Here is an 18424-nt window from a genome sequence, read left to right on the forward strand (position 1 = left end):
TCAACCCCCCACCTGCTAGAAACACACTATTTCCATGTGATACAATTAGCTGGACATTGTTGATGGTTATTATTTCATGGGAATATCCTATTTTCCACCTGTTAAGATACTTTAGGATAATGAAAAGCTTTTAATGTAAGTGATTAGATAAGATTTTGTCAAAGTAGTTACTCTTTCTTTCTAATTTAATGTAATATGATCAAATGCTAATTTAGGTGATTTTTGCAGGTTATGATTTTGTGTTTGAGATTATTGCATGATATTTTTTCTTGACCTTGATTGAAGGAATCAGCTATGACTGTTGTCACATATTTTTGCTCACCTTTGATCTTATCTTTTTTCTTCAGACTTGCTGTCAAGAATAGATTTGGATGAACTGATGAAGAAAGATGAACCTCCATTCACTTTCCCCAAAACACTGGAGGAGTTTGAATATGCCTTCAACGAATGTAAGTACATTTTTTAGTCTTTAAAGCATACAAAGCCTTCTGCTTATACCACCAACAACACACCAAATATTGTGAACTGTAAGTTTAACGAACAACACTTCTGACAGTTCAAGAGTTGTTCTAAAGCTCAGGTGCATAACAAGTTAAATATAATTCATACATGTGAATGATGCAGCTGATTTCTAGTATTGAAATGTATGTTTAATGTATTGGGTCACTTTAAAAAAAACTTAAATAATAAATACACTGCAATATCATTTGAATAATTATTAGTGACCTAAAGAGTTAATAGGGTCATGTAAATAAAACAAATGTGTTTTTCCTTCTATTATTCCCCTTTTATCATCTTGTGAAGATGAATCATGTGACCACTAGAAGGGTCCTGACCCCCAGGTTGAAAACCACTGACCTACAGAGTTTGGTTGCTTCCACTTGATTCTTGTTAGAGCTGCTTTGAAACAAAATTACCATAACCCTTCATTAAACTAAGACAGTTTAAACGTAATCTGTCTGTGTGCAATTACCGCTCTCCTCAGTGTAATGTCACTGTTTTTGAATTAATGACCTGAAACTGTCTCTGCTGTCACCTGGGACACTTTGGGTGTAAAAGTGTTCTGAAGATGTGTGTGTCTTTGTGTGCATGTGGCAATAATTAGTGACAGGAAGGAGCCGAGCTGGACCCAGACTGGTGCTGCTCCATGAGATATAAAAGTCTCTTTAGAATTCTCTTGGCTCGCTTTAATCAAACCAGGTGGAAAGACGGAGGAAGAGTTAGAAAGAGAGGGGGGGGGTTTGACTCTTACTCAGTAGCACCTCTCTCTCTCTCTCTCTCTCTGTTTCTCCCCCCCTCCCTCTGTGCTCTGTCAGTGTCTCTGCTGGCTGTCTGGCTGGCTGAGTGGGGGACATGTTGTGTACTCTACGGCCCGTCAGTAACCTACTCAGCCTTGCCCTCCGCCTGACGGAGCATTTGCATAACCTCGCTGTGCCTAAGAACAGAGACACAGAGACTCACCCCCCGCCCGCCACTGTGCCAACACCCGCCACCCCCCTACCCCACCCTCAAGTCCCAGCTCAGTCTCCCATGGAGGGATGAACACATTCAGAGACTCTCCCTCAACCTCCTGTCTCCTCTGTTCTCCCTTCTCTCCCTCTTTCTGTATCTCTCTATTTTTGCCCCTGCCCCGCAAAAAAACACCCCCACTTGAAACACAGCTTACCCCCACACACACACATACACTACACACACCCATACCCATCAGCATGTCTTGTCAATTTCCACTCAGGCCTGCTTTTGAAGGATAGCATTTCACAGTAGCTCTGGCTCGCAGGCATTTCTATAGCTACACCCCGGCTACCTTTGCCCGAGACAGGTGGAACAAAAATGTTAATTTGACCATGTAATGATGTGAATACAGACTAGGCTGTGTACAATAGTTTGCAGGTATCTTAATCACTGAAGATGATGGCTTCATCTCGCTAGCCCCCCAGTTTTCCATTACTGGAAATCCAAGGTTATGTACACCTAATTAAGCGGCCAAATTGAGAACAGAATGCTAATTATGACAGAAAAGAGGAGGAAAGTTGAGAAAACGTTATTCCTCTGAGAGGATGTGTTGGGGGAGGCGATGGAGCTGATCACCCCCCTAGCACACACACACACACACACACACACACACACACACACACACACACACACACACACACACACACACACACACACACACACACACACACACACACACACACACACTAGGATTTCATTATAGCTCATCTCTTCCTTCTCTTAGGCAGTAGTGTTTAGATCATCACCCCAGCCATGAATTCTTAATAGATTTTCTTCAAGGTACTTTTTTTGCACACTGCTTTATCCTAACTTCTCACTCGTCTCCTTCTCTACCTCTCAGGCACATGTCTGCTTGTTAATGCAACATAATGACAAACCAAGATTCAGCATAACATGTTGTCTAACGACTCACCATGAAAGCAAGTGCTGTAATACACAGTGTGTTAGCAATGCAAGATTTATCACATTGATAGAGAGGTGAAATTGGTGGCAATTTAGAAGGAGATGAAAAAGTGCTTATGCATTCTTTTATCCTCCACAGATATTGTATTTATTACTATCTTAGATGGGTTTCTTCACGTTGAACAATAATTGAGAAAGTATGAGAGCCCCCTGGCTATTTGGGTTAAGTATGTGTACTTTTCAGTGGTTTAGCTCTTACAAATTCTGCAGTCATAAAGGTCAAAATTAAATTTAACACTGTTTAGTGTTTTATTGTGTTGTAGTGTCAACGGCAGGATCGATGGGCTCATTGCTAAGGTATAAATGGAGAGGTTCCACAGCCACACAAGGGTAATTGTTTATTAAGAAAAAAAAGCAGCAACATTCCTTACAGTCTTATGACGGTTTTATATCAAATAAAACCTGGATCGGTTGAAACCCCCTCATTTCTCCTGAATTATAATAAATCATTTAAACAGCGTCCCCAAAAAGATTCAATTCTTGTGTACTGTTTTTGCGACACATAAGACAAAATCCAATCTGGCCCCTACACCCTCTGCCACCCTCTTCCACTCTGTTTGTGTGTTCATGTTCCCATATAAGATGCAATTCCAAACAAATTAGTAGAGTGGAAGTTGGTTAAAACACACAGCGAGTCTGCATCAAAGCTGTCCTCGGTAATTCTGCCTCTGTCACTGAAATTGCTCCGTACAAATCTGTCCATACATAAATGCACCTGTAAACTTTGCAAACTAAGACAGACAATTATTGCTGTTTTACAGAACTTTCACAACGTAAAGGCTTTTAAAATCAAATACACCCTTTTATAGTCTAGAAAACATTGGACGTATTTATTTGATTGTAAGGCATTGTATATTTACAGGGAATGTTTGCGAAAACAAGCAGCTCATCAACATCAGAGTTAAAATCAAGAAGTTTTCACCCAAAAAAATCCCACCAAAAGTAAATCTTTCTGCCGCAAAGACTGAGGTTCAAGCCTAGTGACACGTACTGTATGACCACTCCTGGTCGTCCTGGTCGTCCTGGTCGTCGTGTTGTGTGTGTGTGTGTGTGTGTGTGTGTGTGTGTTGTGTGATGATTGGCTGTTGCCCCAATTGCGTCCTCAAAGGAATTGCAAGGAACAGTTGTTGTTGTGGCTAATGCATGCCAGGGTACCTTTCTCTTTCTGACAAAAGCACACTCGGAACCTTTTTCACCCCTTCTTAGGTCTTTGCTTATAGAGATTTCAGGTAAAAAAAAAGAAAGGGAACGACATGTGGTGACTGGCCAACTGTAGAGAGAGACATTGACAAACTAAAAGAGGAAGTGGAGAGGCTGTAGATGATTGAAAAAGAGGAGAAAGGGAAAGAGAAGTTTTGCCATACCAGCTGTCCAGCACTGGCCTGCCAGACTACCCAGAAGGCCGTTGGAGTCGTGACTGGAAGAACGTTGCTGAATCCACAGGCCTTGGACCCGCCAGATGGGGGTGGTTGAGGTAGGAAGGTGAGAGAGAGGGAGCTTAAGGACCACCAGAGGAAAAAGGAGAGAGATAGAGAAAAAAGTGTGCAGGTTCAGTCAGACGTGGTAATCCATCCATTACTCGCACAAACACAAATAAAGGTATCCATCATAATTACTGATGTTTTAACCTTTTTCATTCTATCTTTTGCTGACAGATGGCCAGCTCAGACATTTAAAAAGCGGAGAGCCGTTTGTATTCAATGCCAGAGAGGATCTCCACCGCTGGAACCAGAAGCGCTATGAAGCTCTTGGAGAGGTAACACAAATCTTTTTTTCTTAAGCTTCAAATAAGAAATCCAATGCTCAGCAGCTTTGGTCTCAGCTTCTGGGTCACTTTTTGTCTGTCCTTTCCAGTTTTTCTCCACACCTCGTAAGATACACTTTATTACTGATTAAACAGTGTTTGTGTTAGAAAGAAACGGGTAAGAATTCCCTCTCTAATATCCCTCTTTACTATTTATTTTCCTGGGAAAGAACCTCCCTTGAGCAAGTGTGCAGTTTGTGTGCGTAGCGAGCGTTGGGTTGAGTGAAAGAGAGAAAGGGGGCTGTGCCGACAGCGAACAGCTTTCAGGAGAGAGGAAGCGGCGCAGAATACTTGCGATTCAGGCTCACGGCAAGACTCACTTTAGTTATCGATAAGCAGAATCTAAATATGAATGTTTTATTTACTTTTCCATTTTAACACGCCTATGTGTCATTCATTTCTATACTTGAGGTACTGTTATTCTGTAGAAAACAAGTATAGTCTTTTGGCATTGACTTGGTATCAAGGTATTGGTTATTGTGCAAACAGGACTGGTCTGAATGGGACAGAAAAAACATGAACTCCTACAACTTTTAAAATCATGTCATCACATTGTTACGAAGTTCCCTAATGCTCTTGTGAAGTTTTGTTGTCGTCCAACCACATCACCATGCATCCTAACATACACCAGTTCAACCCTAATTCACTCCCACAGTACCAGCACATGGAATATGCATTAAGATAACGAGACAAATGTTCTTTTGTAATCATTTTTTTATTTGCATCCCCTGCTATGTTGCTTTTAATTGTGTGTGTTCTTTGAAGTTCAAAGCAAAGTGATAGACCCGTTTGTGGGATTACTTGGGTGTTTTTATTATTTCTAATGCAGGTATACAGTATCTCCTTTGAGAGCCAGACTTCTGTGAACGCTTTTTTTCCCCGTCTCTCTCTTCTTTTGCCTGCTCAGGCACTATCCACCAGCATCTGAAAAGGCTGTGGAAACAAACATTTGGTAGCATCCAAGCTGAGGCCCTGAAAGAACAGACACACATTTAAACTAACTGAACTCAGGCATCGGAGGGGGGCAAAACATTTTGAGCAAATAAATAATCATCAAGCAGGATGTATGCTAATTGTATTCATCCTGCGAACGACAGAAGCATCTTCTTTAGAGAAGACAAAAGAAAACGTGTCAATCAGTGTTTATGTGTAATGAGAACAGAGAGTGGATGAGTTGTGCTACAGATTTAACTGGCCCGAAAAAACCTGCATAAGCAGAATGATCTGTCTGTTGTTTTTAGGCCACATGTGATTCAAGACAATGAATATTGTATCTCTTTTATTTATTTTTTTACAGCTTTGCAAGTACAAATGCATTATTTTTGCTGGTAAGAAATATACCCCATTATAAATAGAAACAGCTGCTGAAATGTATGCATTCCGTTGTAAAGTGGGTTATGTCGCTTAGTCGGCCCCTGTACGTTTAAGTTTAAGAAAGTTTTTCACACAACCATATCGGCATGCTTTCTTCTGCGTACGTCTGTACAACACATGCAGATGTATTTGTTTTTTGAAAGTTCTCCCTCTACTGTTGTTGGTCTGTCTGTTCTATCATTCCTCTCCATTATTTCTGCCTCGAGTGAGTTTGGCAGATGTCATGAGGGTAAATGTAAGTCTCAGCCCTCTATTTATTTGTCGTATGCGCAACGATTACAGTGGAGCAGTTGTTGGCAATGAACACTTGTTCTCAACCTTCCTCCAACAATTTGTTTTGAAAATGTATAAAAGGAGAAAACACAACATTTAAAATCACAGCCTTCACAAAATGTTGAAGTAGTTCAAACGGGAATACAATATAACAATTAAATAAAAACGAATTATAAGATAGAATATAGAACAAGCCATTCTGTAGACAGGCATGTTATGGGCAAACAGAATCCACAACACACCCACATGCCGTCCATCAACCTGCCACCTGAGACAGTCTGAAAACTAGCCACAATTCAGCTTGAAAGCTGTGTGAGATGGCACAAGGACGCGCGCTCATGTGTTTGCCCCTGGCAGTATGAATGGAAGGGCATCCTCATTGCCCCCGAATGTTCACTGACATTCCTTCCTCTCCCTCCCTTTCACAACACTTGTTGGCTGCTTCCTGCTTTGCTCCAGTCGTCCAGATAATTGTTCTCACCTGCTCTCTGATTAGCAGTTATTTATGTTCCTTTTTCATACGTTTCCGTACCCGTCCTACAATACATATAAGCAGGTCTCTTATACGATTACTGTAAATAATTGGGATGATGTCTTGGGACCACTCTTGGTAGCGGTTATCTACTTTGAACTGCCTTCTGCTACTCAACAACTTTAACACGAACCGAACAGAATTGATGTGCAGAGACGTGTCATAAATTGTTACTGTACATTGCCATACTCGAGACAAGGGCATTCACGCTGAAGTCTTTGAACTCCACGGCACTCTGAAAATGTCTTCTGTCGGGGAGTTGGCTCATCGGAGCTTATCTCGACGAGATTTAAATGGACAGCTATCTCTTAATGACACCATAACTTTCCCAACACAAAACCAGTGAACTCCTAACCTGAGATACCTGAGAGGAAATACCTGTTGTTTTCTACCTGGGTATTATCTGGGTGCTAATCCTAATGATATGTGGTAGACTGTAGGTCACGTAACTATAAGCCTCGGGCAACTGGTAGACAGTCAAAGGTCTCCATAAACACAGACCACTGGCACCCCTCACATTTATAAATGAGAAATATAGTGCATTATAAGAACAGTATGAATTATGGAATGGATCACGTCCAACACACCTTTCTGATCTCCGTAACAAACAGTTAAGACCCTTCAGATCTTCTGAGGCAGGTCTGCTTACTGTCAAAACTACTCAAAGGAAAGCAGCAATCAGTTTTTATGCACAATATATTTTTCTTTATATCTGTTACTCAAACTCCCAAAAAAACACAGTTCTTATAAAACAGGGTTTTATTTTGTTAAATTAAATGTAGGACTACTTATTTATATCTTCAAATGCACTTTTGCTGCTTTTAATGTTTCCTTTTTGGTCCCTTTATATTATTTGATCTTATTTATACCTATTATTTTCTTTGTTTTAGTTCTTTAAAATCCTTTATATTGTCTCTGACTTCTTTTATATCTCGTCCTTCTGCCTTTTTTGAATGGCATTGTTTTGAAAGTTGCTCTGTCCATCTCTGCCACGTATATCTCCCCTCTCAGTGTCTTTATATCCTTAAGGACCTTTATTAGAGGACTCTGTGTGCGTGTGGGTTTGTGTGTCTGTGTACATGTGTGAGGGCTGGGGGGTGGCGGCTGTATTGTCAGACCCATCACAGCACCAGATGTCCAATTTGCACTTCAGCCTCGTCTGAATGGAGGAACGGAGAGAGAGAGAGAGGGAGAACGAGGATGTTGGTGTGATGGCCTCCAAGCAAAAATAAATACATGGGGAGAACATTTGGATAGAGCACGAGAGCCGTGAATCATTTATATTCCATTCAGAATTTCTGTTCATCTACTAAAAACTTTTTCTAAACTGGTCCTTTATATCAATGTCATGATGTTGAGAGATTTCTAGGCGCTATTTCCACCAACTATGGATACCATGCCATATGTCAGCAGCCTAATATGTAAGCCATTTTCTACTAGCATGGATTAAGACAAAAATAAAGCTTATACAAATGTGCAAGGCCCTGATGCCATTCCAAAAAACACAGGAAAGGTTGAGAAGAAGAGCTTATCTTAGTTGAACTTAAAGAGTCACTGTGATGGTGTTTAACACAGCATTGTACACAAAAACAGGAAGTAGATTGAACATATTCAACAGTTTGAATGTACCATTTGAATACAGTGTACTGACTCAGAGCTAACATACAGTAGGAGAATGAAGTTCCATTAAACCATAAGCTCTGGCATGAAAACTCTTGAAAGTCCTCAGGGAGCAGCTTATTATTAACTGTCTTAACAAATTTATTTCAAGGGAAAGGTAGCTTATTCCGGCTGTATAGCCTTTTCTCCCTTTTTTCCTTTGGTCAGCCTTCACTAAAACTTTTTTATGTCTCTCTGTGCAGTCTGAAGGTATGGCAGTAGCATAAGAAAGGACATTAGAGCAGGATAAATAAGGATCCTACAAGTGAAATATCCCTTTATGTTCTGAGTGTACTCCATAAAGAGTTTAAGCATCGACTTAGAAAGTATTTTTCTATGTTATTTCCATCTATCCCAGTTTAATGTATTCTTTACTCTGTTTTCTTATGATTCTGTTTTGTCATATTCAAACTAAAACAATACGCAAACGAAGAGCCGACAGACTGCTTGTGTAGTGGTAGCGTTGATCTTTGGCTCCGACTGTTATCGTAATGGCCGTATTACAGCTGCATACAGCAGTGTGACGGCGCTGCTCAGTGCAGCGGGGTCACCTCAGCCTGTGTAGGTGTCAGTTGGAGTCTAATTCCTGTGATTCGGTGATGAATCTCTCTGATAGAAGACAAGCATAGGGTCTGGCCCAGATGGAGCTCTATTAAGCCGTTAATAAATGAGGATTCTTCTCTGCTCTGCCTGCATCTGTGGAATGGAAGGCACTCACACATTTGTAAACACACACACACACACACACACACACACACACACACACACACACACACACACACACACACACACACACACACACACACACACACACACACACACACACACACACACAGTCAGAATATTATAATGAAGAAAAGCTAGCCAGATGGCTGAATTAGAAAGCCGTCTCTCTCTCTCTCCCCTTTCCTCTCTGCCTCTTCATCCCTCTTTCTCTCTGTCTGTTTCTTACCCTCTCTGCTGTCTCTCTGTTATCTTTTTTTTTTTTCTCTCTTCCTGTCTCCCTGTCTCCACATTATGGATGCTGGGCGTTGTCATAGCAGTGACCAGCTGGCCAAGGTTTAAGGCCTTGCTGAAGTGCCCTTGAGCAAAACACTGAGGGGAAAAATAAACATTTCTCTATTACTTTCTTTCTTTCTCTCACATTATATTATAAATGAGTTTATGGTACTCTATGGTGACTTGTGTTATTCCTCTACCATACCATACGCATAAATTACAATATCATCTGCATACATTTGGATGTGAGTCCCCGGACAAACAATGTATGCAGTGAAACGTGCACGATGTAATGTGGAGAGTGTGTGGCCCGCTCTTTAGTGATTGTATTCTTGTGGAGATTTAGCTGCAATACTCTCCATTAAGCTAAAATAAATGTATTTATTCACATTGTTGTAACTTGGATGTAATAATCTACCTATGTCCTTGCAGCAGCTTTTGTGTACGTGCACGTTAAACTTCAGATTATTCCGTACAATGTTATGTTCCTTTTCTTCACAGTTAAGCCCTTTTTAGATAATCAGTATGAACCAAAAAGAGATGAATCACATGTTTTAAGTTTTTGAGGTCTTGAATCAACGTTGAAGAGTCCTGGCGCAGTCATGAAGTGATGCGTCAAGTGACAAGCCTCTGTACTGTAGTTAAAGCATCAAGAGGCCCCATACCATTCGTGGGCCATTTTTTTTGAATAGCTAATGGGCTCTCTCTAAAGAGTGACTATAAATGACAGCTGTCTGCCCGGATTCACTGACTGCCATCATGTCTCCATTCCCAAAACACTTAAACACTTCCCCTGCAGCTTCTACTGTGAGCATGAAGGAGGACGCAGACACAGTCGGACAAAAATGGTTACAGGGAGTAGTAAGGTGGATTAGAGTTGATGAAAGAGAAGAGAATTGGAGTTGGGGATGGGTTGTTAGAAAGAATACAGGAGGCCTGATATTGCAGCGCTGGCATCTGTCGCTACCGCCGGCACCCAGGGTGGCATACAGTACTTTACTTTGCATTAGACCTCTGCCGGCTTCTCAGTTAACACCTGAGGAGGTCATTAGGATGCCATTAGGATGAGCAGTGCTGGGAGGTTGAGGGGGGATGAGAGAGAGGGGGATATCTACACTAAGTGTAAACAGTCTGTCTGTCAGTCTGATAACTTTCTCTTCCCCTGGAGAGCCCTCTCTCCTCTGACAGAAGAGTGACAGAGACCTCATGGGAATTACACTAGTCTCTCTCTCTCTCTCTCCCCCCCCCTCTCTTTGTTTCCAACACGGCCTGACAGATCACACATTCACAACAATAGGCTCTATTTTAAAACCACTTTTGGTTGGTACACAAGGCTGACTTAAAATAAACAACCTTTCTATTGCCTCATGCTCTCTCTCATTTTCACAGTCTCTCTTTCTGAGTATGCGTTGCTGTTGTTGCGCTGCATTGTTGGGGGGATTTTCTTCTTCTCCTCTATTCTCTGGAGAAGAAGGAATGCTTTCCTGGGTGCAGTCAGTGATACGGCATGAGCAGCTCTTTCAGTTTCATTATATAAACAGCTTTGATGCCTCTTCTTGCTCTCTGGTTTCTATAGCTAAGTGGCTTTTGGAGGGGGCTCTGGACTGCAGAGTTAAGAGACATGTGTGTCTGTACATGAGTTTCTTGTGTATATGTGCTGCTGTATGGAGTTTATTTGTGCACAGGGCTGACTCTAAGATAGTTTTATCAGATAAGGCGTTTTATGCACCAATGAGTACCCCAATTGGTCCAATTACTACTCAAACGAGCTGTTTTTCAAACCGCTCAGTAGCTCTGACTGTGATCACTTAAAAATGTGTTATTAAACTATTTCATGTTTATTTTCTTTGATTGTATTTGTGATTACTAGAATTCATTTTGTCTAGAGTCTAAAATCCATCTCGATGCAACTTACGGTGACTCTGATAAACTTCAGGTCATGTGTTCCTCCTGTAACTGCATCAAGTCTTTTTCTCATACTCCTCACTATTTATTCCTCATCCCTTTTTGTCTTTTTCACTTCCTGTCCATTTTCTCTACTCCTTGCATTTGTTTTTCGTTAGTGCCTTGGAAAGACAATCCCCCCATCGCCTTAGGTGCGCTCACTCAAACCAGGCATGACTGTTGTAATCAGAACGAGAGCGCACACAACAAACACACGTGCACGCATTAACTGATACATACTGTACGCACTCATAATATGGGAGGTCTCTCTGTGGTTTGAAAACATATCAACTTGCAGCCACAATTAAGCATTAACGTGTTCATGGTGTGTGAGGAAGAGATTGTTACGGGGATGACCAGAGGTTTGCGAGAAGTTGATGTCAAAGCCCACCTACTGTACTTGGAGGCCTTTCACAGAGGCCTTGTACTGTACTGTTGTCTCCCCATCCTCCCCTCCTTCACGCTCCCTCTCCTCTCAGCTGTTCACCGCAGTGGGAGCTGGCACACACTTCTGGCTCCTGGGGATTACTTGTCCATGTCTCCCTTCTTGTCTTTCTTCTTTCCTCCCACTGAGCCCTCCTTTAAGTCTCTTCCTTCCTCCCTGATCCCACTGTTCTTGCTTCATCGCCACAACGCTTCCTCTACACAAACAAACCACAGACACAGAGGTGACCTCAGCCGCAGAAGGTCTTTTTCAGACTCTCCCACAGCAGCTCTCACAGTTGTTCAGAATGTTTGCTGTTGTTCGAGGATACCTCATCACCTGGCTATCCTAGCAGACGATACATTTCAAATTGTATCTGGTTTTGCTTCTTCTTTTTTTTCGATATTGAAAGCTGACTTTGTCTCTCTAGTCTAGAGTTTCGCAAAGGCTCTTTCTTGGTCATGTTGAAACCATATCTGCTCAGCCTGAATAATATTACATAGTTGTTTCAGATAACAAAGACGTTGTAAGCATGTTTATGGCCATTCAACCTTTTGATTGAATTAAATTATTTTGCTTTCCTCTCCACTCTTTTTTAACTACCCTCCATTTCCTTCCCTTCTCTTTGCGTCTTAATATTGTTTTCCAAATCCACTCCTCACGCTTCTCCAATCGTCGTATGTAAGCCTCCTGCAGGCATTTCATGAAAGCACTAATAACACATTGGTAATTAGGTGACAAAGAGGCTTTTCTTAGTGTACTGATCAGCTGCTGAGACGTAGTCCTCAGAGGCCCACACAGAATGTGTGTGTGTGTGTGTGTGTGTGTGTGTGTGTGTGTGTGTGTGTGTGTGTGTGTGTGTGTGTGTGTGTGTGTGTGTGTGTGTGTGTGTGTGTGTGTGTGTGTGTTGCATTGTATGCCTCAGCTCTGAGTCTATCCCATTTAAAAAATAAATACAGTACTGGTATTGTTTCTTTTCAACACTTACTTTTGATTTTGTTTTCCCAGCTGCAGGTTTCAGGTATACAGATGACCACACAGCCTATATATAAACTTAGATATAAGATGTGTGTGTATGATCTACAGTATCCGTTGTTAACAACAAATGCATTTACACCATTCAACTTTTCTTTCAACTTTTTCTCTCTTTTCTTGTTCCCTATTAGTCTCTCTGCTTATTTTATATCAGATGGTTTCCGAGCCACCTGAGGCACTGAACAAATAACGTATTGCAAATGACATTTCCTGTGAGGCTTATTGATGTCATTAAACACTAGCATACTGAGGCGCAGAATCATTTTAGTCTTCATCAGACTGCCTGACATTTTAGTGAATTAGCTGTTGGTTGGGCTGAGGTGGTGTTGTTTTAGCTCCTCCAGCATTTTTCCTCCTTCACAAGGTCAAATGGTGGAATCGATCGTCTCATTTGGCCTGTCTGCTGGCCTTTGATTGGCTGTCATAATATGTGCATAATGTTATTCTTGCATGTTTTTCTGCTAGGGAGCTAATCAAGTTAGAATTGAGTTTCTTTCAAGAATAAAAAAAGCATTGCAAGATTGTGATTATTGTGAGAATTCATATTTAACTTAAAAAACACACTAAATGCTTATGGTGAATGCTTTTGGTTTTGAATATGTTTTTACATTTTTACAGTTATGTGATGATTTATATATTTTTTTATAATAAATCTGTTACAGTTAACTGATATGTGTTGGGGGTTTGATTGCATCACAATCTAACCAAATAGGACTTCATCACTAGAGAAAGACAGCATGTTGGTCAGATCTCCTTGTGATCTATCCACCCATCATTGTATTGTCATGACCAGAACAAGGAGTCTATCATTTTACGTGTTTGTGAATCATCATCAGAGCGACAATAGATCCCACACAGCTCAGTGCCAGCAGCCGTGTGGCCTGTCATCTATTATCACCGCTCCTCTGTCTTCCTCTCACAAGTGATCAAAAATGGAATCCGTTCCACAAAGCACTTCTCTCTAAACAGGATGTGGGGAGAAGAAAAGAAGGAAAGGAGAAATAAGGAAATGGAAAAGAAAGTTGTTAATGTCACTGAACCATGAAAGGCTTGGCCTGGGGTTTGAATGATTCGGTATACAAGGTTCTTTAGTGCTGTGGCTGCGGGGATAAACATAACTTACATCAGCCCTTCGCTTGTACAGGAGATTTCCTCTCCTGGCACTTACAACCTCAACACTCTTAACTGCACTGTGATTCTCACACACACACACACACACACACACACACACACACACACACACACACACACACACACACACACACACACACACACAAATGCGCAGTACGATCGAGGCCCTTTCAAGTATCTCATTCACACACACACACACACACACACACACACACACACACACACACACACACACACACACACACACCAGAGGGCAAACAAGGGGTTTGGATAGTATTTTCTATTCTGTTTGTAAGCATGACAGTGCTCGCTATTACTTGTTCACACATACATGCAGAGTTTAGTTGGCTTTTGTTGGATGGATTTGTATCTTAGCAGAAATACTAATTGCGCTAGTGTTTTTATCAATGTAATGTTTGATTGTGTGTTCTGTGTTATTTTCTCCCCAGATCATCACGCAGTATGTTTATGAGCTGTTGGAGAAAAAGTGCAACATGACCAAACAAATCCTTCCGGTAAGTACCGAGAGTGAAAAGAGGCATTTTCCTCTTTGATTTATGCCCTTGAAGATTAAAGGGAGTATTAAAAAGGAAAATTGACGTAAATGCTTAGGCTTCAGAGTGTGATTATGATATTGAGTGTCCTGTTTAAAAAAATTAAGAAAAGAGGATTGTGAGGCGTCAGCTCTCCTCATTCCCTATCAGTCTTTGTCTTTCTCTTTCTATCTCACTCAGTTTCTCTCTGTCCCCCTCTTTATTTCCCCCCTCCCCTGCCCACATCCTTTGTGCAAAAGTGTCTCCTCAACAAATTAACTGTATTGTGACGTGTCATTTCAAAGGCACAGAGGCGCAGCATGCTGATGTTTAATCTGTTTTGCATTCATTCGCGCTGAAGGGGACTTTCTACTCTGCCATCATGGAGTTATTCTTTGCCCAGCTCATCCAGGCTCAGAGCGCACACTTGATCCCTTTTATTTGTTGTTGGAAGCATGTTTGTCTCTTTACCCCTCCCTCGCTGTTATTGTTATGTTCGTAAAAGTTGTGATCATTTTTCAGGCTGTGTTTATAGGGATGTTAGGCAGCGCTGGTGTTTAGAAACATAGCAGAGTTAGCCCCGGCGCTAACAGTGTCCATAAATCACCAAGCCAGGGACTCAGCGCCTTTCATTAGCCCCATACACTTTTACTGGTTTATCTGCCTGGCCTATTTATCTCATTATTCCTGTGTGTGTGTGTGTGTGTGTGTGTGTGTGTGTGTGTGTGTTTTGTGTGTGTGTGTGTGTGTGTGTGTGTGTGTGTGTGTGTGTGTGTGTGTGTGTGGTGGGTCCGTCCACCTGCGTGGCATTGAACTTGTGACCGCAGATTTTAAGAAGATTATCCACAGCCAAGTATAGGGAGAGGGAATGAGGGAGCAAAAGAGAATAAAGCTAAGATTTTCTCCCCCACTCGGCTCTCTTTGTCTGCTTGGATTAAGTTCTTGCAGCTGCCACCCATGGCTTTTATGGACAGTGTTTGTGTCCTTAGAGATTCTTCCAGGCATACTTGGGAGGGATGCAAAGGAGCATGGGATGTGGACGGAGCGCATGCGTGCACATACACAACTCACTAACGTACTGAGCTTCCCTTTTAGTCCATATCACCTTCTGCTCACTGTTATTCGCACAAAAGCTGTTTCTAATGATGATTATTGATGAATATTGCAGTGACGCTGCAGAACAAATTCGTTTTTAGTTTATTACAAAAACCATTATTCATAATCATTCTTTGAAGAAGCAGATAACACAATTTGATAGTCTTCTGCATTTGCTGCGTTTGCATGGAAACAGAAAATATGTGTTTTGATTGAGTAAAATGTTCAAAAGTCTATTAAATCATATTAAAACATTTTGAGTACATACTGTAAACTAGATGAACACCATTGAAGAAGTATTTGTTTTTTCTCATAAGAGATTTTTGGGTTTTACTACAATAGCAATGTCACTTACTGACACACACAACCTGTGTTTTTCCTGAATGTTTAGGCAGAACGTACGGATGATGAACCCACCAGTTTTATCTACCTGAGCCCTGATGCCTTGTCCAACCCTTCGAAGCTGCTGGTGCTGATCCAGGGCAGTGGCGTGGTGCGTGCCGGTCAGTGGGCCCGTAGACTCATCATCAACCAGGACCTGGACTCAGGGACCCAGATCCCCTTCATCACCAGAGCCATGGAGGTAGGGGACACAACAAAAGAGGTTGAAGCTATTCTGTTGGTTGTTTTGAATTTCTTTTCTGGTCTTTTGATCCAAGAGAGCACACTAAGGACACAGCATTTATGATGTGAAAAAAACTATTTATTGTGCTGCTAGTTCCAAATACTTCATTTCATCTTAACTTTTCTTGTTGTTGTAGTAATATTAGTATTAGTAGTTGCTACCAACAATACGTTAGCCGAAACCAAACGTTTAAAAAGCAGTAATTTTTTGTTGCTCTGTGCTTTCGTATCTCAGACTCTGTTCTGCAGCGACTCATTTCAGTTCATTTTAGAATTAACACACGTGTGGAGTGGAAATGAAACCTCTCCATGGTTTATATAAGACATAATATGATCTTTAAAAATGTTGCACTCAACATCGTCTTGTTTTCGATCAAGTATACATTTAAAGATGCAAACAAAGAATGATACTCTTGAATAATACAATTGTGCAGTCTTCAACTCATAAGTGAGTCTTATATTGTTCTGGTTGGTGAAATGAAGCATATTCTCCAACTTGATTATCATTATACAAGAAAATGCATTCTCATGATGCATGAGTCCTATTTAGTCCTGTGTATTCATGTGTAACTGAGCTGAGAGAGAGAAGATATCCTGTAATGTATTTACTTTTCCTTCCATATGATCAGACGTTTGTCAGCAAGCTAGAGGTGGCTATGCCTTTCTTATTATTTGTCACCCCATCTCTGTGCTCATTTGTCAGCCTGGCCACAACTACCTGTGTAATTTCATCGTCCTCCTGTTCAAATTGACTTAGGGGGGATCCTGCTCTCCCTCTCCTCTTGTTCCCTCGTTTGGTCAACCTGAATGCCATAAAGACTTTCACTGCTGTGTAAAGCTTGCTCCTTCTGTGTACAACAACAGGAGAGGTTTGGGCTGTGTGTGTGCCCATGTGTGCAAAAGAATCATTCGGCTACCCAGAGACTGTCTTTGATTTACAGTTACCCTGGCTGGTATTACAGTTGGAGAAGGGTTGTGCTGCCGAAAGCCAAAGTGACAGCTTAGATATAGAGAACACTGTGTAGTGCGAGTGTTGCTCATTCATCATAGTAAACAAGAAATTCTGTTCCTACACCCTGACAAATCATCATCCAGGCGTTAACCACACACAGGCCTGGTACTCTGAGTCTGCTCTGGAAAGACAGGCACGGTCAATTCATGCTGTCTGCATTGATTACAGGCATGATTGTAGTTCATTATGTCATACTATGAAATTTGGGTGGATGTATAGTTTTGAAGCGCATTGTAAAGGAGTTACAGCTTCTACACGAAAAAGTTAAGGTTTTAATTGAGACGAAGGTAACAAATAAATACAATTAAACCTATGAAACATGTTTGATCAAAAACTCAAATGAATGACAGCTCAGTGAGATGACAGCTCTGTGACACAACCAATACAGACATCAACATTCACAATCTATATTAAGAGGACAATCCCATGATAAAGCAGGTTTGTGAAGAGAACACCTGAAGGATAGCCAATTAGCCATTATTCAAGTGTCTAGCTCTAGAGTGGCATTGGCAAGAGATATCACGTTTCTCTCTCAATGTTACATGCCATCAGCTGATTTTGATGATTAGTTCCCACTCAAGCAGAGAGGGACCAGCTAAACAGGATGATAATCGAAACTAGTGACAAGCTGCACACTCATCAGCAGTGCCCATTATTCTGTAGTTATTCAGTGGGCTATTTTCAGTGGATACTGGGGCGCAGTATGTGTCATGTCTAAGAAACTTATAGTGAAAGTTTATTCTTTGTTAGTTTTGTCATGTCCCTTTGTCCTGTGCTTTATGTTTATTCCCTTAATTAATTCTCCCTCTCATTTCAGGCCTCCACGCTCCCCTCCCCCTTCTGTCTACTGCGTCCTTGATTATTTTCCCCGCCCTGATTGTTTCCACCTGTGTTCCCTTTACCTGTGTATATATTGTGTTAGCTCCCTCTTGTTCATTGTCAGTTCGTTGTCTCTCTATGACCTACGTTCCTGCTTACCTCACGGACTTCTCACGGATCTATGTTATTGATCACTGTTCTAGTTTTCCTCGAAAGAGTGTTTTTGTTTTCCTTGTTTTCATTACTGTGCAAATCCCAGTAAAGTCTTTATTTTGAAAACACTATCCGAGTCTGAGTTTGAGTCGTGCAATTGAGTTCATGCCTCAGAGTTCACTCCTTGACAGTACGAACTGACCAACAAAATGAACTCCGCCGACTCAGACCAGATAAAGAACGCCATCCGCTCTCAGGGCCAACGTCTTGGGCAACAAGAGGAACATATGGCCACCATGCAGCAGGAAGTGCAGAATCTAACNGGGAACTACAAACATCGGTGACGACCCAAGTAAATCTACTGGCAGCAGAGGTTCAGCGTGTGCTCACTCACCTGCAGGCTGTTTCTCCTCCTACAACTCCTCCGGTTCCAGCGGCGAACGGATCCGACCCCAACCGGGCTACTGAGCCGCACAGTACTTCCATGCGTCTGGCTCCACCCGAAAAGTACTCCGGAGACTCGGAAGGCTGCCGGCCG

General features: G+C 41.6%; 1 protein-coding gene across 1 annotated transcript; it reads left to right on the forward strand.

Moving 5' to 3' along the window:
- The first annotated feature begins 351 nt into the window (after window positions 1-351).
- LOC104955679 (protein FAM172A) lies at window positions 352-18230 on the forward strand. The gene is made up of 5 exons (XM_010783063.1): window positions 352-449; window positions 4131-4231; window positions 14100-14165; window positions 15670-15900; window positions 18078-18230. Exons 1-5 carry the CDS (start codon window positions 380-382, stop codon window positions 18228-18230), a joined length of 621 nt encoding a protein of 206 aa, XP_010781365.1. The 5' UTR covers window positions 352-379.
- Window positions 18231-18424: the final 194 nt, after the last annotated feature.

This window comes from Notothenia coriiceps, unplaced genomic scaffold (assembly GCF_000735185.1).
Source record: "Notothenia coriiceps isolate Sejong01 unplaced genomic scaffold, NC01 NC01_scaffold00024668, whole genome shotgun sequence".
In the NCBI taxonomy this organism is placed as follows: Eukaryota; Metazoa; Chordata; class Actinopteri; order Perciformes; family Nototheniidae; genus Notothenia; species Notothenia coriiceps.